The following is a 23,393-nucleotide window of genomic DNA, read 5'->3' on the forward strand; positions in this document are numbered from 1 at the left end:
TTGCACTTTGTTGCATTAATCCAGACTGCCTTGTATATGCACCCTCAGCTAACGTTTCCACTACTTTTTTGAAACCTTATTACTCCAACTCCCAGATTGATGCACCTTGGTTGTAATGAATACGGGTATAGTACAGGGGATCCACTATAAGGTCTACTCAGACCCCACTAAATGTAACGTCACTGATCCAGAAGTTTTGAGAGGTGCTCAAACCAGCAGATTCTGGTTGGTTGTATATTATATTCTGGATGAGTTTATAAAAATGCTAAGTGAGCCATCTGGCTGAGAATAGGTCTTGTTGGGATTTGCTTTTACTATTCCCAAAACCAAGGAAAAAAAGATTTATTGAGCTATTGACTAGTGACATGAGCTGTAGATCTGTGTATGTTTTTTGTTAGCAAAACCTGTTGGGATATGACATCTTTTTGTGTAGGCAAGCTTTCACCCTCTATGTGGAGGACACTGCCCCCACACTGTACTGAAATATGTCACTGTTAGGAGGAAGAGAGTTCCCTCCTCCAAACCAGTTTCAGAGTCCCAACATTAATGAGTATAAAGATGACCTTGCCTGTGCTTTTCAGATTTACTGTCCTGTGGGATTTGATACTAATTGCAGAGTCTGTCCACAGTGTTTCCAACCAAAGATTTCTCCTTCAGGGGAGATTCTTAACCCAATGAAGCACTTTGTGAAAACCCAAGGAAATCTCAGACTTCCACTGGGGGCTGCATTTGGCATAATGATTGAGGTCTTCACCTCACAGAGGCAAGGTACAGTGTTTGATCCTGACTTCAAGTTATTAGTGAGACTTAAAATAGCCTTTCATGGCAGATAACCTGTGAACCTGTAAAATGATGCACAAACTAGTGGAGCACTGATTACCTGATGTGTAGCACTGTCACTTGGGTGTTCCAAGCAGTTAAAGGATGTGTGTGTACATATTTAATCTCCACAGGACCAATGTAATGGCTGCTCAGCCTGAAGGGATTTGAGACTGGTATTTACTAGCAGCACTCTGCCAAGCTGTCGAGATAGAAGTTTAGACAAGTTTTGACAAGAAAATTTATACTTGTACTACACTGGTTATCAGAACCATTAACTACTAGACCCATGTGTTGCAGTGTCAGTGGAACATCTAGATGGAAATGGGAGAGAAGGCATGATTTGCTCAGGATTTGTCCCTTGCTTACAGATATAAAAAACTACATTTTAAACACCTTTTTTTTTTTTTTTTTTTATAAATCTTGGGTTTTTCACCCTCCTGCATGCGAGGTATTCAAAACACTTGAATAGATGGGTAAAAGTTTGCAAACAGTGGATCATTTTTTTTCACTAACTAGTACACCCCCCCAAAAAATCGAAATTACCCCACAAAGAGCTAGGAAAACAGATGAGTGCTAATACATTTAAAAGAAGGGGTTCGAGAAGAACAGTTGGAGATGAAGCAGAGGATGGGGCAGACACCAAGAAAGGGAAGGAGTACTGAACCCTCCAGGAATCCCCCCATGCTCCTTTTTCTGCATAAACATGCAGATATTGCTATTTTCACTGTAACTACAGTATTTGGCAGAGTCCACTTGACTCTGATAATGTACTTTGCGTACTGCTGTTTTGCTTTCTGTTTGCTTGCTATTGTAAGTTCTATGTTTGTAACTTACCATTGTGTATGTAGCACTGTATTACATATTGCTGCACTTTGTACGTTACTGTCTTTCGGAACAGTGGCTGAAATGGTTCTCTGTGGATAAGTCTGTCGCCGTAGTTAACAAAAATTAAATAACATTACATAAGTAAATAAAGTGAGTAGCAGTGGTGTGAGAGGGGATGCACAAGGGTGGCAATGCCTTTAAGTTGAGTCACAGTTCAGGTTTCAACATGTTAGGAATCACAGAATTGGGCTTTGCACTTGTGATACAGAAACAGGCATGCCATGTGTTTGTGCATACATGTGAATACATATCCCAGGCATGCCGTGGGATTGTGCATGCATGTGACTTCTGGTTAGCATGGTGTCCTACCTGAGATTAATTTGTATGTCTTGCACCCACTGAATGTTCGATTGTACTTCACCTTCCTCGTGATCCTAAATTGGTTTAAGGAGGTGGTCAAAGAATTAATGTACTTATGTACTCACAAGTGGCGGCCTGTTTTTTTGGATAGCTGTTTGTTCTTTGGTGCCTATTGTCCATGTTTCAAATAATTTTACTAAAAACTACAAGAAAAATCTAGTCTCCACTGTGTGATTGCTTAAACCTCTTGTATGAGGTGCAAATGACCCCTTAAGGACATCAGGTGTTTCAGCTACATGGCAGTACTGAATGCCCATTTTTCTTTTCTTTTTAAGTCTGTAATGGGCAAGTTCAGGCCAATAAAGCCAAACCTTACTAGATGTGGACATGCATGTTTCAGCCTTCTTATGGCCTTGTCAGAACAGTATAAGGGAACTGTTTGGCTAACCTTTAGAAACACAGGGTTGTTGTACATAGCCTTTAGGGTGTTTGCAAAGTATCCCAACTAACAAACTAAAACAGTGAGTAAAGGTCACAAAGACAAACCAATCAGTAAAAACTACAAGAAAAATCTAGCCAAGCTAGAGTTCCCACTGTGTGATTCCTTAAACCTCTTTAAGGAATGTTTCAAATCCTTTGGATTTACTGCACCAGTCCTTACTCGCTTCACCTTTAATAGAAACAAGACTGATTCCAGTCTGGCAATCTAAGTGTGCATATTTGGGCAAGTTAGCACAGACTTTGAGGGGCAAGTGGATACCACGGAAGGAGGGTCTGAATGGGACTTGCATGTTTGTCCCTATATTTCTGAGCTGTCAGAGCCAATAGTCCTTTTTCTGCATAGAGCATCACCTCCCAACAGCTTCTGAAGCTTTTCTAATAGCACTTCTTTCTGGGCTCATTCAGGTGTGTTATAGTAACAGTTCTAGATGCGCACCAAAGAAAAGATGGTTCTTTGAGGTACTTGCTCTGATTTGAATCCTGTCCATATTCAGTAGATTCTAATTTGTCATTATAGCTTCCAACCTGAGCTGTCAGAGTGTATTACATAAGGACTACTTGTAAAAGTAGGTGTGTGTGCGTGTCTGTCGACATGCATATGATCTATGGTTTACATACTTGTCCAAAATTTTTAAAGCACACATTCCTATCACTGAAGTATTGCATCAGCACAAGATGTATTTTTTTAGGGGTGGGGTGGGGTAAAGCATGGCAATATTTTTTTTGACAATTCATTTGTTTGTTTGTTTTCAAACTAGGAATGCAGGTACAGCACAGAACAAACTATGGTACGCAGCTCTGGCCTTCGTTACTCTCACCTTATACTCGATTGCTGTTGGTGCTCTAATTTTACTGGCTGTATTCTACACCGCACCAGAAGGCTGCACTCTCAATAAAATCCTGCTGGGTGTTAATGGTGGTCTCTGCCTTCTTGTTTCTTTGGTTGCCATCACTTCCCGTGTTCAAAATCGTGAGTAAAATAAAGTACTTTTTGGCAGCTGTTTTTCCCTCCTTCAATGACTGCAGTAGTTCTTGTGTAGTAATTGAGAGACAGATGTCAGCCTTTCATATTATTGATTATTAAAATGTTACAGGTGGTCTTATTTGTAGCACACAAAAACCCAGCATCTTTCAACATTTCAACCACTTTATATATGAACAACATATTTGCTTTTGTAGCTTTTGAGCTACTGAAGCAGCAGTGGAGAGTACTTTGGAATTCTGGAAGGGTGAGAAGTTCAAGGGGGTTTCACTCTGTAGAATGTGGTATTCTGTGGGATGTTTGCTTTTTCTAAGAGTTGTGACATTCCTCAGTTTTCCTCAGTGCTTATTGCTTTTTGAGTTGTTCAGATAGAAGTTGGAAGATTCACAGCTGTAGCTGTGCTTACTATTACAGATTCCTGTGAATCTTTAGCATAGGTGTGGATAATGTGCCATTGCTGAGAGAAAAAGTTGTACTCATCACAGGAGTCGGCATTAACTCATGTATTTTATACATATGTAGACATATGTATGTGCATGTATAGATATGTTTTCCTCTCGAACAGCCTTCCCCTTGACACCAAAACCTGGAGTATCTCACATAGGTCTAAATGTATGTCATCACAAAAAGCTTCAGAAGCCATCTGAGGGCTACAAAGAAAATATGGCTTTCATGTCTGTCAGTATGCAAAGAAAAAAAAAATACAGCAACCAGCCCCAGAACCCATGATGTAGGACTGCAGTGGGCAAAGTTATTTTTGTGTAACTCGCAGTAAGACACCTTTTCTACCATGTTTGCAGCCAGAAATCATAAGGATATGCACTGCAAGATGTGTGTCATTTATAGGGTTGCACTATTTTTGCACTATTTAAAACATCAGAAGCAAGTCTGCTGTTTGCACTATTTGTGATCAGCTTACATTTTTGAGCTTTGGCCCATGTTTATCTGTCCTTAGCAATGTTAAGAGTATGCACTGTTCAGACTTATCACAATTTGTATCAGTTTCAGTTTTGTACATGCAAGTCACTGGATGCATCTGTCATTGATTCACTGATTCCATTTTTTTTTTTTTTTTTTTTAAGATAAGTAGGCTGGACTAAAGTCCCCTTTTCAACTTCAACTTATTACAAACTGTAAAGAGAATGTGTTGTATTAAACAAAAAAAAAAAAAAAAAAGAAAAACATAGAAACTAGTGGTATTAAAACTTCATTTATGAGCTCAGCCACAATAATTCCCAAAAATCATTAAACCCAGGTAGTGTTCCAAAGCAACAAGCCTTTAATTTGTCACAGACAATTGCTCCTCAGTAAAAATAAATGAATAAATAAATAAATCAGAAATTATTTTATATAACTACACAGTCACTTAGCAGTACTTTTCTATAGCCAGGATCTAGTTTAGCTCTAGCAGAAGCACAAAGGCTTGACAACGTGAAGTTAGCTGTGAGGAAAAATAACTAAAAGGAGTATGTTCCCAAAAGGATGGAGGTAGAGTTTCAAATTGTGAATCTATGGAGAAAGTACAGCACTAGTGCTTAACAGAGGTGACCTGGCTGTGCAAATAAAATGGAGGTATAGAGAAGAGAATGCGCTTTTTTTCCCTCAAGTTTTGAAACTGAAATCTGGTAAGATGTTCATCCTCCTCATCTGCAAGCATTAGGACTAATTTGTAAGTAAAAACCTTCCAGGGTGCTACAATCCCTCCACATCCCATCATGTGTCATACATCTTTGGTTAGGAAGATATGCCTGGGCAGCCTTTGCCTTTTTTGTCCAACTTGTATTTTTTCCTTATGTCCGTATGTGAGTAATTTCCGATTTACTTTTCTCTTTACTGTGTCTTAGCCTTCATGAGTCTATGCTTTCTAAAACTAATCTTGTAAGAAAGCTTTCTCCATTTCTGCCCCGTGTGCTTCAGCCCTTCTCTCGTGACATGCCAACCCTTCTGAAAGTGTACCCTGGGTTAGGGCTGTTTTGCACACCAGCAGGCACATTCTTGTGTAGTTTGTCTTCAAAACCAAGTGACTTACCACATTAGGGGAATGTTAGGTGCCCAGTTGTTGGAACAGACCTTCTTGGCAGAGTGAGGAGAGCTGCCAGGTGCCACCCACCAGTCGATGTCTACAACATTCTGAAGGAAGTCTGGACAAAGAGCCTCCTCTTCTTTTCTTCCATGTTTTCAACTTGTGTCCTGTTAAATGCTTATCCTGATATCCTGATAAAAGTCATAGTGGTAGCAAGCTGAGCAGTGCAGACCAAATTTCCTTATCCCCATCAACAGTTTAAAGCTGTTCCTGGTGGATACCAAGGCACTTGCAGACCATGTGAGAGATGTAATCTCTCCAGCATGTTCTGGCTTTGCCACAAGGACGCATTCTTGTAGGCCATGTCTTTTGCACCTCTTGTGGGAGGCATCCTCACTAGGTGCTCAAGCCACCTTAGCTGTCTACTCACAATCCTGAGGAGCAGTGGCTGTAGTTTAACGTTTTCTTGGATTTCTAAGTTCATCATTCTGTCCCAGTACCATAGTACGGTAAAAGGCATACATTACTGCCTCTACTGTACCAACCCACTCAGCAGTCTCCCAATCCCCTCTGCCCCTACTTGTGAAGCAGTCTCTGAGGTACTTAAACTCCTCTGCTTGAGTTTGCTTCACCTCCATCATATGCTGAGAGCAATCCATTTTTTTTCTGGAAGGAAACCAAGAAATGTAATCACCAGTTTAGAAGTCCTGAATCTCATACCATCTACTTTAGATTTGGCACCCAACCACCACTCCAGTACATGCTGAAAATTAATCTTTTGACGCCAAGAGGAAAACATCACCTGCAAACAGAAGTCTAAATCTTTAAAGGCTTTGTCTCCTGTTACTTCATTTTTCATATTGGAGGCTTCTTGCTCTTTTAAAGTGGTTTTAAAATAAATGACTTTTCTGCTGAGTCAGTAAGATCCGCTTTTGATGCAGTTGCTCCCCCAGACAGGTTATCGACTGTAAGCCAGCTATTCACAGGCAAGTCCATTTACCACTACTGCCTAATTTGGATTATATCACATTAGCGGAGACTCTAAGAACTCAAGGTAGGAGATCTGGAGAGCTTTCCTCTATTTTCTTTTTATTTGGATCACTATTAGTCATTACAGTAGGATCTCTGCCACATATACACACTGTAGACAGTCTTTTAGAGCTGAGGCCCCCACCCCACTACGGTGTGGTCTGACCCCACCTTTCCTGGGACATCCACATCATTCTGGTATAAAGGTGGCATCACTCCACACCATCTTTAGTTATTTTGTGCCTCATTTAATGTCAGTTGAATGAACTACAGTTGTGTTTGTCATGCCACTGTCAAGCTCGACCATTTCTTCCAGTCTGCCCAAGTAAGTACTCTGTTAGGCGACTATTTTTGGTCTCTTTCTTGTAGAGTATGTCAATTCTATAGTTGGTCTGGTTGTATGTCTGCCTAGGAAAAACGGTTTGCCTGTAAAACTCTGATACGTTGCAAAGACTTCCATATGTAGTGTGTATACTGTTCAGCATTTAAACGCAACATATTCACCTGTTCTGTTGGCACATAGTTTAGTACAACCACCACTAGAAAAAGGGAGTTGGCCCACTAGTCCTACCTGGATAAAAATTATTTTATTTTGCCTTTGTCATACAAATTGCCGTAGATGCTAAGCAGCAACATCAAACACCCCACCAAAAAAGTGTCTAAAATAGGAAAAGTGAGCTAACAGAGAAGGGTTGAGAGAACACCTAGCTTGCTTGTACGTCTGGCCTTCCTAAGTCTGAGGGAGTCAGTTTTATGGAGAAACATTTGCAGCCCATAGAACTGACACCTGTAATCACCAAAGCTATGAAATTGCTCTATTGGAGTCTGTCACACACTATTGGTTCCTTACATACCCTCCTGGACTGAAGAAGTTATTTCATTTGATTTGTACATTAGCTCTTAGGCATCTGAATTTGTGAAATATGTTACATTTATGCATGGGAGGGTGTCATTCTCACAATAGTAGTCAAAGGATATCCACCAAACTTCCAAATCCTCTGTGGCAGGTCATTCACCAGCAACATATGTGCCCAGTCAGGTGACATCTGTCATTTCACAGTCCCTGCTATGTGGTAGGTCCTTCCACCCACCAGCCTTTGAGCCCACACTACACGATTGATTTTAATTTGGCTAAGAGGTTTCTCCAGTTCCTTGAGGACTGGCAGCCAGGCCCAGACCAACCAGCTATTTCTAATATCCCCTTTGTCAGAAGCGAAAGAGAGAGACTACCCCAGAGCAAGTGTTAGATGTGGAGTTGCGTGACAACATGAACAGCAGCAAGAAGAAATCCAGAACTGGCCACAAACACAGGTTTAATAAACATTCAGAACTCTAACATAGACTAATACTCCTGGAGGGCTGTAAGCCGAGGTGCTAGAGTTCTGAGTTCTTATTAAACCTGTGCTTGTACTGTGGATTTTTTAGATGTGGAGTTAGAATGTTGGCGTTCAGCTCTATTCACCCCTGTAGTAAGACACAGTCAAGGACACACGTCTGGTTGACTCCAGAGGACCTCTCATTTGGGGAAACTTTGATGCTGATGAAAGACCATTTTACTTATTAAATCGGAGATTTGTCAGCATCCCAGAAAAAAATGTACGAACCTTCTCTGACATGACCCTCCTAACCTTCTAGCTCTTTCTCCTGCCAACCATTTTTATAAGGTGCAGGAATCTGGCAAGTTCCTTTTACAGAAAGCCAGTAACAGTTCCATCAGTCGTGTCTGTGCATTCTGCAAAGGGAACTAGACTGGTTCCAGGACAGACAAATCTTCCCAGTGACTGTGAAAGTAGGATACTTGATCAATGCAGGGGGAAGTATTTATATCAACAAATATAGCCTTTAGAGCCCTAAACTGTTATACCTACTTGATTAAGTTTCAAGAAGAAAGACTCAAAAGTCTTAAGAATTCTGGAGGCGTAATCCAAGAAGAAACTCAAATTCTGAAGGCTTCTTTCTTGACAGACATTGCCACTGATATGTTGGTGAGCTGGCATGCCACTGACTGTGGATATGACAGTGCGGTTACATTATCTAGTGCTACTGTGATTGCATCTACTATCAGGAGAAATGCCTGATTGAGACGTTGGGCACCCCCTTAGATAAGTAGTTGCTCTTTGGAACCCGATCTAAAGAAATTTTTAAGAAACTGGAGGAAAAGAAAAAGTCATTGGAATCGGAAGTGGTTCCACTCCACTGTTCCCAAGTACACCAGGAAATTACCGTACTGATAAGTTAGCCTTACTGCTGGAGACAAGGTAAAGGCAAACAGCCAAATAGTAGAAAGAATACCAATAAGAGAAAGTGGCAAGTTGATAAAAGCAGAAGTCTGGGACATGGGGTACCCCAGGGCCAATATTACAATAGTGAGCAACAGTAAGTGTACACTTCTCAGGCCTCAGCCCTTCTCCCAATTTTACAATGCAGTAACTTCAGAAGATTGGCGGCCAGTCCTCTCTCTTCTGCTGGCAAATATCACCAAAAGCAAATTAGTCCTAAACATGTCATAAAATTACAGGCTGCAGTTCCAGACCATTCCTAGGATGCAGCAAATTCCATCTATCTCAGAGTAACAGATTTGTTAATTAATCTGGTACAGGGCATGCTTTTGGATGGTGTCCTAGAGCAGGTTCCTAGAGGAGCAGAAGTAGGGGATTTTTATTCAAGTCTGTTGGTTCCAAGAAAGGATGGGCCATGGAGAGAGACTCTAGACATATTTATTGCTGAACAGATTGCCAAGAGTTCTAAAATTCAAAATGTTGACCCTTCAGGTTCTGTACATATGGTGATTCTGGAGCTAAAGGATGCCAGCTATGTATATCCATTCAGAGAGCTCACAAGGTCATATGGGTGTCCTTAGATTCATAGCAAGGGGCTGCCATTGTCATTTTGTTTCCTTAAACCTTTGTTTACCTACTGTATTCCAACCTGCAAGTATTTACAAAATGTCTTGTGCCAGTGATAGCTTGTTATCCAATTCACAACAATCCCATATTCTGCAGTCTGGATGGCTGTCAGGCTGAGTCCTAGGAGGAGCAACAGAGGGCCTGGACTTAAATCTTGAAGTGTTATTAGAGTGCATTTTTTTTTTGTCTCAACCTGCCAAAATCCCTCTTGAATCCACCCAGGTTAGTGGTGCACATAGGGTTGTGTTGTACTAGTTGTGACAGAGGAGAGATGGTTTATAACTCAGGAGAAAGTAAAATTAATTTGTGCCTTTTTCATTGAGGGACATTTCAGTGAAACCATTGCACTGAAGGACACTTATCAGCCTGAGAATTCCTGAAAATTCTGGCCCGTTTGCCTTCTGTAAGTTTTTGTATGAATCACAATTTCAGTTGTCAGAGTAGGGATCTCAGATGCAGGCAGATTCAGGATATTTCGCCAGTCTTCCAGTGCTAAGTATCTCCCTTGTTGGGGGTTGCTGACTCTGTCTTCCCTGGAACATGTCCACATTCCTGGCCACAGATGGTATCACCCACATGGCATCTTAAGTTCTTTTTGGTTGCATTTGATGTTTTTATTGATTGAATTACTGTTATGTTCATTAAGCCATGTCATGCTAGGCCCGTTCTTCCATTCTGAGTAGAGAAGTACCATGTAGGAGACAATATTTCTTCTTTCTCAATGAGTTTCTTTAGTCTGTTATACTTTAGTAAGCTGTGTGTTTACCAGTGTGTGCTATGAATAAATGGTACATATCCATATAGGAATTTTTTGTATGTCTGTAAAATATGGATACTTTAAGGGGACTTTCAAACACCATGTATGTATTGCATAGGGCTTGACCGTGATGCATCATTCAAAGGGAGCTAGATCTGTAGTTGTACCTGGACAAAAAGGGTCTATCCACCCTTAGCAATCATGTCTGCTGGCCTAGCAACATTCGATTCCTGAAATGAACCACCAAAAAAGAAAAAAAAATGTGTAGAAAAAAAGATGTGAACCCACCAAGCTTCCTTCTATGTTCTGTATCCTCAGATGCAAGAGAGACATTTTCACTGAGGCTCATTTAGAGCCCTGATTGAAGCCCCTGACATTGCCCTTTCAAATACCATCATACCTATGACATCTTGCAATTTCTTCTGGACTGAAGGAATTAATGCCTTTAAATTAAGCAACATGTGTCTCAAGTCAGGGAACATGCTACAGTTACAGAAGGGGAGGGTAGCACCTCCATAATAAGCACAGAGAATGTCCTATTTCTAGCGTATAGCTAAAGGATGCCCCCCCCCTATGAACTTACAAATCCCTGTGGCAGACCTCATACATGGCCTTGGATAGGTACCTTTCTATAAATCTGAGTTTGGAGCACCTGGAGCCACAAGGAAAAGTGGGGGCAAATAAGTCTGAAGTGATAACAAACTTAGCTCTCAAAGGTTTCAAGCAAAGTTGGAAACGTGGAGTTCTACACCAGATTACAGATGATGCCACAGTAATGTGGCACATAAACAAAGGGACATTCATTCTTATCCTCTTTTCATGTTGGTCATGCAAACTTGGGAAGAAGCTGTCCAGTCTCAGATGGCCCTGAGAGTTACTTGCATTCTGTCTCAGGATAATTTCCCTAGCAGGTCAGCTAAGCAGGATTTGGACAGGAACATCTGCTTAAGTGTTGCTTACAGGTTGGGAGGGTACCCAGACGTAGACCTTCTTCTTGCTTTTACAAGCAACAGACAGTTACAGAAATTCTGCTGCAGAACACCAAACAACCATGAACAATGGGCGCTTCCTCCCTGAATTGGTCAGCTCCATTTCTGTATGCCTCCCCACCAATATCCTTGCTTTTTAGGATAATTCTAGAATGAGAAGGGACAAGCCAGAAACTATACAACTGTAGAGGATGTTTGTCTGAGCACATTTACTCCAAATAACATGCTTAATATAAGAGGGAAGCTAGGAAGTCCACTATCTAGCCAGGTTGAGAAGTTTTCCCTCTGATGCCAAAGGAAAGACCAAGATCAAAATCTATATAGGTATCTGTGGTTTTCAGAATTTTCCTGAATAGTTTAACTCTGGACTTAAATTTATCTTGATGGAGAAATACTTTTCAGCTGCTGCAGCATCCCTTTCCCATGCAACCCTGTTTGATAGCCAGGCTGCCATTGATACATTTGCAGCCTACCCAAAGCAACCCCATCCATAAGGGAAGAGAGGGGTTGGATGTTTGCATCAATTCGTGCTATAGGAAGTTCTTAAAGACATCCTATTCCATGGACCCCTCAACTAAAATAAATAAATAAATAAATAAAAAAAAGGTAATTTCTTCTTTCTTCCTGGAGAAATTAGCAGTAACTTCCTCTGAGCCAGCTTCTACAACATCCCTCAAATACCCAGACAGCACTGATCACAGCTGTTATTCAGCAAGAAGGGTATCTGCACTGCAGGTGTCAGTGTGTAGGCATAATCTTCCACAAGCCTCTCTCATGTCAGATGTTACAGAAGTGTCATTAAACCAAGCCAATCAGTGGCCCGGATTTTTCCCTAACTCCTAGATGTTGAGAGGTAACTGAAAGGCTATCTCCTAACTGGACAGAACCAAGAACTCTAGGAGGTGAGATCAGTTGTTTATTTTGCTTCAGGTAGCTTATCACTTATCCTTCTGCTGTATGACCTATGTGATGATGTCCGGTATTGCCAGCTATGCCAGGAGAAGTAAGACAATGGATGGATAACATGCCAGCATAGTTAGTTGGAGTTTGTAAAGAATTGTCATTTGTATAGCAAACTGATTTGTACAGATGTTTGTGTTGATAAAAGGTATTTGTAAAACTGCATGTGTTAAAAGTGCATCAGCAGTAGGTCCTGCTGAACAGAACAGAAATATACCTGTTTGTCAGACTGTGTTGTAACTGTTGAAATGAAGATATTGTAACAGAGGATACGGGAAGTGAAGATATTAATTTCAATCCAGCTAACTTTGAAAAATGGTATGTAATTAAATTTCCTGGTTTAGGCCATAAAGATTGTATCTTGCAGTACTGACCGCAGCCAGAGACGAAATGTCTGAGAAGTGTCTGTAGGAAGAGCAGAAGTGTTAAAAACTGTTTTACAGCTTGCACATCTTAGCAAAGCTCTGTGAGTGTGTGTATTGTAACACGTATGTGCTAGATTCTAGTTCAGTTTCTAGTAAAGGGGGTAGTGTGGGAACCACAGAATCAGATGACCAGATGTGATGCCATTCTGTAGCCAGCACTGAAATTTTAGATTAGTGAGAGACATGATAGTACCTCTCAGCAGTGAAATCTGACAAAGAAGGACCACTTACCCATGTCATCTTGCCTTGCTGTAGTAAGTGAACTAGGGGACAGTAATTCTTTAGCTCACTCAGTAAAATATAGTGAGATTAGTTAAGTATTTTCTGTATCTCTGTGAATCTTTCCCATTGGTGTTATTTTTAATATTTCCAGTGATTGAAACTGTAGTGTTTATTGTAAATAGATATTTAGTATTTTCATGTTCTTTTATTATTTATTAAACATAGTGAAAGTTTTCATTGTGGCTGGTCTTTTAGAGAATCTAAAAGAATTAAAAATTTCCAGTGATTGAAACTGTAGAGTTTATTGTAAATAGATATTTAGTATTTTCATGTTCTTTTATTATTTATTAAATATAGTGAAACTTTTCATTGTGGCTGGTCTTTTAGAGAATCTTTAACCTTTGCGAGTAGTTGTATTTGGTGACACTGTGGCCACTCCTGAAAGCCTTGCTGTTTGGTCAACATTACCTTGGTATTAGTATTAATTTCACTCAGTATAATTGGATACCCTGGCAAGAGCCTTAGACTAGCTGGCTTTGTGGGTGTCCTGGTGGCAGTGAATCTACTTTATAGTCCGGGCACAGGAGGCAGAGCTACTAAATCTGGGCCAGCCTTTCCCAGGTGTGGGTGTGTGTGTAAATCAAATATTAGAGACAGAGAGTGTGTGTGTCTGTGTCAGCCACTTTGACCACGGACACTGAAAGCAGTAGGTTTCATAGAGATGGTGGTGTAGGACTTGACTTGGGACACACAACTAAGGACTTAACTCTATAGCTGTGTCAGTGGGGAGTCTTATTTGGGGTCTGGAGAGAGAGGGAAACCCAGCCCCAGGACTGGAGTGTTCCCTGTGTGCTCTTAAGGGAAACTGTGCTTGGTGCTGAGAGCTGCATCTGGAAATACTGTGTGTATCTATTTTTGTTCCAAGTGAATGTCCCTCACTGGTATCAGTGATGAAAATTGAGGCTCCTTGATTACTGGCCCAGAGGAGGGATGTCACATCCCATAAAGACACTACAAGGACAGACCAGATCTTATTCTACCATGGATGAAGCAGCTATCACTCCCTTTGTCTGGGGAGTGCATCACTCAAGTAATTATTTGGTGATCAGTGCACACTTTTTATAAACAGTATAGAGCCAGGCTGGATTTGCCTTGGCCATCCTGTAAGGGCTTCTTTATCCCTCCTCTGGATCCTAGCTAACAACCTAACACTGAGGAGAAAGACTGTTTTGGGAATCAAACCTATTGTAATGACTGCAGCAGTGATCCATATGAAGAACATAGTACAGTTTTGTAAGGCGTTTACCATAATAGATGCCCAAGTAAGATCACTGTTTCAGTATCAGTTCCTCCCCATCATCCTTTCTTCCTTCCTTCCTTCCTTGAAGCACAGAGTCATAGGTAGATATTAGGCAGTTAAGCCAGTGATCTATTTGCAACCCAACCAAAGCAACCCCATCCATAAGGGATGAGAGGTGTTGGATGTTTACATACATTCATGCTATGGGATTATTTTTAAAAATGTATGTTTTTGTACAATTTTACCCCCAGTGCCTGCTGAGCATCAGACCATCCCACATTATGTTCCGTCAGCCCATTCATTTCCTATTGGATGAAAAGGGGTCATCATGTAGGCCTAACTGCACATGTAGTGGGCACCACTCTAGGGAAGAAAGCACAGTTTGCTGACCATGAAGAACTTTCCCTAGTTCCACCCCCCCCCCCCCAGCATGAGTGGTGGTCCTTCCAGTGTGTCAGGGAGATAGCACCACCCTGTGTGACTTTAGATATGTGTAAACCCCTTCCTCCCCAGGAGAGGTGAGGTGAACGGGTCACACCTCTACACTCCTTCTCCTCCCTACCTGGATGCTGCAATACTGGTGCTGCAAATTGAACCCAGCTGGGTTGCAGCTAGAGCACTACTGGTCTACTCCATGAGCCATGAAGTTATTCTTGAGCTGTTAGGGAGCTGGGCACATATCAAAAATATACTTAAAAAGGATAGGGCAGTGTGCATCTTTCCGTAAATCAGTGATGCATTTGCAAGAGACTAAACAGAGGACATCAACACACCACTAATTTTGCCAGCACAGCCACTCATACGTGTAATGTACCACACAAGGTACTCACAAATGTACAGTCTGCAAAACCTACAAACAGTTATAAATACCCCATTTGTAACACATGCTATGTATCCCCTGCCACGCACACAGCTGCATACATAATTTCATAGTTATTGTTGCAGCATAGACCAATTAGACCATTAAAAGTGTAAATTCCTGGGTGCCATGGATGTATTTCCTATTTCCTATATAGTTGTCCATGTTAACTTTAAAGGCATCCATGTTTATTTCATAATCCCAAGAGCCAGTTTATTCCGATACCGGATGATGAAAAAAATATTCCACAAGTGAAACGGAGGGTCTTGCAGATGGCATATGTGTTTGCTCCTTGTTAGGTGGTAATTTTGTTTGTGCAATGCATTACACGTGCATGGATGACTGTCGATGTACAATGTTTGCTGGAATGGCTATTGCTGCATTAGCTTGAGTTGAGGTGCACTGTGTGCTCCCTTGTGGCTGCAGCATTTCTTAAAGGAGAACTGCACTTTGTTCTGTTTGTAAGCACATTGTTGATGGTGTGCCCAGGTGTTTGCCAGATTGCATCACTGGTGTGTGTGTTTGTGCTCCTGGGGATCAGGAATTTATAGTAGCCCAAGTGTTGGTCCATACTGCAGACTGGCACATTACAATGTAGAGATGAGTGGTCAGTGCTCCACAATTCATTCAATAAGTTTGTGTCAGTGAGTTGTGCACATGTCCGTATGATTTGAGAGCAGGCAGTAATGGAGAACTAGAGGGTGTATGGCATGGGTTGCTTTCAAAAAGGGTGCACAGCTTGAAATAGGATACACTTGGCACTTGAGAGATGAGTTTTTGCTACTCACCCCAAAATGTGGTTAATATAATTAAGCACATGTGATTAACTGCACTCAAACTGTTTGGTTGAAATAAAATAACTCAAACATCATGGCGCATCACATTGCCTGTCGTATATATATTTTTTTCCTTTTACAAGTCAGTCAGAAGGATGACAAGTCTGAGTTTAAATGGTTTTAGCACAATCCTTTGTGAAGCACTTACCATTAACTGAGCAGGACAAGTGTGCATTGGTCAGTGACAATTGTCATTTTGTTGTACTTTATAAGGAATGTGGTGAGTAACCCCAAAATGTTCCATAATGTAAACATCTACAAAGATATACACAATAAGACAATACTTAAACTAGAAATTCACATCAGAGGCCTGTGAGGTACTTGTTAATAAGCACACATCATTTTATTACATGAAATACAATTGATGATCTACTAAAACAGTATTATATGTAAATATACATATATATGAGCAGTCAGTATGTATTCCAAACTGAAAATTCTCTACTTTGCATAGGTGCACTTGGGGGTGGGGTGCTGGAGAGCTGTAGCTCCCCCATCAGTACTTATGTTAAGAAGTAATCAGCCAACAAGTCATAAAATAGTTTTGAAGCAGGATTTTCCACATTTATTACAAACACAACTTTTGTGATTGCTGACAAATATAAACTTTTCCACACTCCAGAATTTAGAAAAACATCATTTGGCACAAAAAAGCAACTTTATTAGCAACCAGGAAGGATGTGTAAAAAAACAAAATTTAACTAGTGCCTTGACATATGCTTTCAAAGTTCAAATGCTTTAAACACAGTAAAGCAGTTAACTAGTTCATCAGTTAGACCATTACTGAATAGAACAGTAGAAAAATAGAATGTATCAGAATGCATATGAATTTAAATAAAAACATAAAGCAAAATTCATTTGAAACAAATGAGTTCATATAAGCCAATTGAATACAAAAATACACATATCATAACTTCTTTGAAATGAGGTTCCAAGATACTTCCAAAACTGTTATGTTAAATAGTTCATAAGTAACTTGTTATTAAGGCCTTTTGCTTGCAAAGTATCCAGTGAAAATAAACCAAGCCTCCTCCTTTAATAACAAAGAATATCAATATAAATCAGAACATGTCAATACGTGCATTATAAAGAACCTCAATAAAGCTGGATCACTGTTATGATATTTGAAAAAATGTGGCACTACAGGGCTGGTAGAATTATTTTTGACATCTCAGATGTGTTCACGTATCCTCATCCTAAGTTGACCTATGGTCTTACCAATGTAAAACTTATTTCAAGGGCAAAGTAACCCATAAATCACCATTTTTTGATAATAATTTAAATACTCCTGGAACTTTGAACAGATTCCCATTAATGATGTGCGTTTCCGTAATCCATGTCACTACAAAATAGTGCATCCCTTAGACTGAGACTCCACAGCCTCACTACCCATATGTGTATGTATAACTCGCTATGCTAGGTGAATTTCTATATGAAATATTCAATTTCAAATTCTTGTATAACACATCTGATATAATAATATACCAATGTTTCCTCAAAATATGTGCTACATCTTCAACAAACAGCATAATGAGTCACAAAATGTATATCCTACTGTTTCCCTTTATAATTCCCAAACACCTTTTCACCACGTTTATATCTCTGAGCAAATTAGTTGTCTCTAAATACAACCTTCTGTCAAGTGACAATGAGAAGATTGTAGTTGTAATCCATAGTGGAGTTTCCACATTAGTTTCATCTCTAAATTGCACTTGCAGGCGAGCAGTTTTTGCCTTTGTTGACCCTTTTCATTGTGAAAGCATTCCACCTGGAGGTGTGAAATGTTGCCATCAAGGTAGGCTGTATGAACCACCTTGCCCTTATCCTCAGCTCTGGTGACTGACTCAAAGAAGTTGACCAAGTTGAGCAGGCATGATCTACCTTTCACAAAACCAGACTGTGTGGGATCCAGAGTTTGGAGATTCCCAATATCCTTGTTTATTATGTCCATAATGATGCGTTCCATAGGTTTGCATATCAGACTCGTCAGGCTAATGGGGCGATAGTTCCCAGGGTCTGTAGTCTCTTCTCCTTTGTGGAGAGGGATGACTGTAGCAGTGTGCCATTTGGTAGGGACAAAGCCTGTGGTGAAGCTGTATTTGAACTGGGCACACAGGTGAGGTGCCAGTTCACTCTGTAGTTCATGTAGAACACAGCCAGGGATATTGTCAGGTCCCATAGAAGCTGTATTCTTGGCCTTGGACAGTGCTGTTTTAACCTGTGCAGCAGTAATACTGGATGCCTGGCAATCTACTGGTATTGTGATTGGTCCTTTGGGGGGGGGGGCTAAAATTGGCACTGAATCTGTCAGCCAGTATATTGGCAATATATGTTGGCTTGTTATATGAGGTACCATTGTGCAGTAGCTCAGAGCAAATCTGGGTATTGCTGTGGAGATTCTTTACATAACTATAGAAGGCCTTGTGGTTATCTTTACTATCTGCTGCAGTTCTGTTTTCATAGCTAGCTTTAGAGGATTTTATGAGGGATCTCAACTTTTTGTTGAGGCTGATAAGAGAGTTTTTCCAGTCTTGGGACTTCACCTTATTCTGCACCAGTTTCCTCCTCCTCCTGTTGTAGAGTTTATTTATGGCAGGGGGCCACCAGATTGGCTTCCATTTTTTGGAGGAGAGTGTCTTGGTTCTATTGGGTATGGAGAGATCCACGCATTTGCGTACGTGTTCGTACAGTGCATTGGTGTATGATTTGACGATCATGCAACTATTCTGCATTTGTTTGGGTGCAGTGAAGTTAGCCACCTCTGTTTTTAAGATCCCAACGTTGGCTTTGGAGACATTTTTCATGGTGGTTACCTTTGCGGGGGGGGGGGGGGATTTTCAAGGTGATTAGTTTGTGGTCGGATCTAACCAGGGAGGAGTTGACCATTGGTATAGAGCAACGGTTGCCCATGTTAGTAATGACCAGTTCAGGGATGTTGTTACCTCTACTGGGGGTAAGAACGAGCTGGTCCAGAGCATTGGAATTAATGAATTCCAGGAAACGTTCGGCAATTGTATTGGTACACAAGTAGTTTTCCCAGTTAATGGAGGGGTAGTTGAAGTCGCCCAGTATGAGAGTATTAGGTTGGACCCTAATATTCTCCAGGGTGCTTAGGAACGTGGAGTGAGAGTCCTGGGACATGGTTGGGGACCTATAGCAGGATACAACCTGAATTGCCGTCTTACCCAATGTTAGCTGCACCTGAAGTATCTCCGATGCGTTATGTTGGGCTACCAGTCTTGAGGTGTGCTCATCCTTTATGAATATGGAAGATGAGATCACAAAAGAAATTTGCTGAAGCAGCTTTGGAGCAAAAGTGAGTTCTTTTATTCTGCTAATAACCAGATATGTTCACCATTTTTATTTTTACCTTTAGTTTATAATTTAAATTACCCACTGTTAGTCCAATATCCGGTTATCCTGACTAACAGTGTTATACAGTGTACAAAAATGCACTTAGCCAATTGTCTAATGGTAAGGAGGTTTCTGTGGACTTTGAATTTTCAAGTCCATGGGCTGGACTACCCCCCCCCCCCCAAAAAAAAGAAGAAAAAAAAAAAAAGGAGCACCAAATTGAGAAAAATTAAGCCCAAAATACAGGACTGAAGCTCAGGAAAAATAAAATACTTGATCAGAACTGAAAGTGGTTTCACAACTGTCTGGGAGAAAGGGGAAATAAACTTAATGAAGGGAGAAAGTGGGCTCTTAAAAACAAATTAGTGGAGCCCATTTGAAAGGGGAGTACTAATGGAGCTTCTGTATTTTGAGATGGTGGAGCAATAAAAGGGCACCAAGTTCTTTGTTTTGGTCTGTATGTAAATTTGCATAAAAATCGCAGATTCTGGCTTCAGGTAATTTCTTTCTTTGTAGAAGCAAAAAAGCCTGAATACTCACTTCTTGTGACATTTGTAAACTTCTGTCACAGGATATGCCCAGCCAATCGGCTGTCACAGGGAAAGAGAAGAAGCGGAGTCTGAGCTTTTGAAACCTTGGCAGTTAACCCAAAAATACCACTGAGGCAGTGAGAAATTTCAACATTTAGTGTTAGCGGTAAGTGGGACTTCAACTGTGCTTTGTTCTACAAAAGGAAAACTAAAGTAAATTAGCCAACCTGTTGTAAAAACTGATGTGTAAAGCCTGCTGAAAGGAAGAGTTGATATTAAGTATTGTTGCCTTTGGCCACCTTTGAAAGCAACAGTAAACCTGTGTACTGAAGAGAGGCCATTGAACTTTGAAAGATCCTACTTGCATTTTATAAAGGCATTTGCTGAGACAGACTTCTTGACTGTTTATTCTGTTGCTTTCTGTTTTTTGCAAGAAAAAAAATGATCTGATATTGTTATTTTCATTCGTTTTGGAGCAGACTCGTCCTTTTTCCAAGCTCAAGATTCAATGCTTAAGCTCCTCTCCATCCCATAATGCTTAGTTCCCCCAAAATTCCTTGGATCTCATTTGCTGCTTAGTGAAGAAGCATCAGGATTGCATTGCTCCAGTGTTGACGTTCTGTAAGTTGGCTTCTGCCATTTCCTTTTATCGCTCTTCCTGCCTCTCCTCTCACTTCCAGCTCCTTCTGAATATATAATTATTAATAATAGTAAAACAAAAAAAAAAAGCTACCTTTTTATAGTTTATTCTCTGGTTTCTTCTGTGTCCAGTCCGTCTTTCTCCCTTTTTTTCCTTTCACTTTCCTTTCTTTACCCTATATCTTCTGGTTTATCATGGCTGAAAAGCCATATAATCCCCTGGAGTTTAAAAAATGCACTTCCTGGTGGAATAAGATTTTCTTGTCTGATGCCCACAGGGAGTGCGTTTACTGTCTATGCCCTGCTCACCTAGACAGTTCATTTGAGGACTGTGGTAGTTTTAATCAACTTGCTGTTGTGGACCACCGGAACAAGTTGGTTTTGAAGGGCTTACTTCTCCCTTCTACTCCCTCCACTTCAATGGCTGAAACCCTTTTTAATAGTTCCAAGGAGGCCAGGGGACACACAAAATGTTACCCTGAGTGGTCCTCCTCAGAGCCACCTAGGAAGGCTCCAAAACTTTTGGAACTGAGGTCGTTGCATCCAGTGATATCTGTTCCCTCGGCTCCCCGTGTTCCAGATGTCTCCTCCCAAGGAGGCCTCACCCAAGCCAGTGTCCAGACCACTTTCCACATCCTCCTCCGTCAGGTCTATCCAGAGCATGTCTGAATGCAAGGAGGATAGATTGATGAGGCAGTTTCTCAAGGTGCAAATTCAGATGGGGGTACTGCCGGTTCCATCCCCTTTTAGATCCATGAGCAGATATTCCCCCTTTCATCTCATGGCATCTTCTCCAGTCCGACCACCTGCTTTGGAGTTGTCTGGTCCGATGGCCCCAAGAACTGGGATGTTGGATCAGAGTGTGGCTTCCACTTTGAGTCAGATGGTTTCCCTGAAGTGCTCGGCCTCCGACTGCTTCGGGGTAGTTGCTTAGAAGTTGAGTCCAGGGGGTTTACTTCAACTCTGAGGTTTTCGTAGCTATTGCTTCCCCTCAGAGCCTCAGCATTTGATAGCTTGGCTGTGACTCCTCCCTCAGAGTGGAGAGTGGTGGAGGATTGTGAGAAGTCTGCTCCAACTGCTTTGGGTCCAGAGAGACTGCTCCTGGATCTTTGCTGTCCATCTGCCTTCGAGTTAGTGGAGAAGAACCTCGCTCATCCTAAGGGATTTCCTGGTTCTCTCCCCCATCGGATCCCCCCCCCCGCCCCCATGAAGTCTGTCTTTGAGGTCTCTCGTCTTCCACTGGGATAGCCTGTGCTGCAACGACCCCACCTTCTTCCCACTGTGGAAGCCCGTTTTTTTCCAACACTTCCGTGGAATATCCCACCGAGGAGGTCCCTCAGAAGAAGACATGTTAAAAGAGATGCCTGGATTCCCCACAAGAATCCGTCACTACAGACACTTTCTTTGAGGAAGAGTAAGGGTCCCCCAGGTATCCACCCAACGCTGTCTCCTTTGTGGACATCCTAGAGATTCTCTGCCAGAAGGGTAGATGCTCCTCCCAAAGCCCTAACCCAGAGGAGTCAGTGCTCCTGGGGGCCTTCTGCACTGTCCCGTGTACATCCTGGGTGCCCCCCCCCCGGCAGATCCTCTTATCAAGCTAGTTTCCACTAAGGGCATTTGAGGATCTGGACACCATAGAGCCCATACCTAAGTGAGCTGATAAAATCTTAATCGCTCCCTTGGACAAACCCCACTGGACTAAAGGGATCCTGGGAGATGCCATGGTGGTCACAGCAGACACCAAAAAGGAGTTGGCTCAGGAGAGCTCCTCTGTCCATCCCCCCTACAGGAAGTCTGGGGCTTTGGACAGGTTTAGCAAGAGGGTTTACTCTTCATCCACCATTTCCTTATGAGCATTGAACTATTTATCCCATTTTACCAGGCTACAGAGGGTCCTAATCAAGGAATTCTTGAGCTCAGTTCCTGAGTCCATGTCTGAAGAAGAACACAAGAGGTTTTCCTCCGGAATGACCACTCTCCAGTCGAATCCTAATTTGTCCATGGGGCTGATTTGCTCATGTGGCTGAAGGCATCTCTAGGGCTGCCGTTTTTGACATTGCCATTAGGCGTCGTGCTTGGATGTGGATGTGTGACTTTGCAGATCTTTTCAAGGAGTCATTTGTCAAAACACACTTTGATGGTTCATCTCTGTTTAGCCACACATTTTGTGGCACACACTCCCTCAAGTGAGAAGGGTGGGAAGACCTTGTCTGCCATCGGAATCTGTTTTTCTACTCCACAAAGATCCTTTTCCAGGAATCAGCGTGGAGGAAAAAACTGTGCTTCAGAAAATCTCTATGTCCTTTCCAAGATTGTCAGGGAGACTTTTCCCCCAGAGGTGGGGGGCAGTTGCAATAGCAGCCCCAGGGGGAGAGGGGGGTCTGCAAAATCAAGGGTCTCTGGAGTCTTCTTCGGAGAGACCCTTTTAGTTTTGAAAGGTTGCCTGACTGTGTCCATCTCTGGAGGCAGTCGGGGGGGGGGGGGCACTTGGACCCAGAAGCCTGGATAGCAATCACAAATGATCAATGGGTGCAAAGGATCATACTCCTTTCCCTTAACTCTTCCCAAACTGAAAATTTACCTCCCAATGCCACCCAATCAGAGGGAGGCAGCAGTGCTAGAGATTACAAAGCTGTAACAGAGAGTCATCCAAGTAGTCCTGCTCGATCAAGCCGGATCAGGCATTTTACTCCAGGTTCTTTTTAGTAGCAAAGAAAACAGCGGACCTAAGGCCAATTTTGGATTTGACATCCCTGAACAGATTAGGAAAAAACTCAAAATTCAGAATGGTCACAATCTAATGCATCCTACCTCTTCTAAAGATGGACAACTGGATGTGCTCAGTAGACCTCAAGGATATATACTACCATTGAAGTGGTGATTTAATAAATTTTGGCTGGTTTTAACTGGACACGAAGAATTATGTAAACATATCCCGAAGCATCCAAAATTCACAAGACGTAGGGACACCAACATAAAGGAATTGTTTGAGAAATTTCAACAGCAAGAAAGAACTAGTAATAATAGGAAGTTGAAAAAAGGCACTTAAAAATGTGGAAGCTGTAAACAATGTG

General features: G+C 41.6%; 1 protein-coding gene across 1 annotated transcript in view; it reads left to right on the top strand.

Annotated features, from left to right (window-relative positions):
- SERINC5 (serine incorporator 5) overlaps positions 1 to 23,393 on the top strand; it is a 1,123,885-nt gene that overhangs the window by 677,209 nt on the left and 423,283 nt on the right. The window contains exon 6 of the mRNA XM_044063720.1: positions 3,267 to 3,478. Within this exon, the coding sequence (XP_043919655.1) occupies positions 3,267 to 3,478 (212 nt within the window). The remainder of the gene's footprint in view (positions 1 to 3,266; positions 3,479 to 23,393) is intronic.

Source organism: Protopterus annectens, chromosome 2.part2 (genome assembly GCF_019279795.1).
Source record: "Protopterus annectens isolate FY-2018-M chromosome 2.part2, PAN1.0, whole genome shotgun sequence".
Lineage (NCBI taxonomy): Eukaryota > Metazoa > Chordata > Ceratodontiformes > Protopteridae > Protopterus > Protopterus annectens.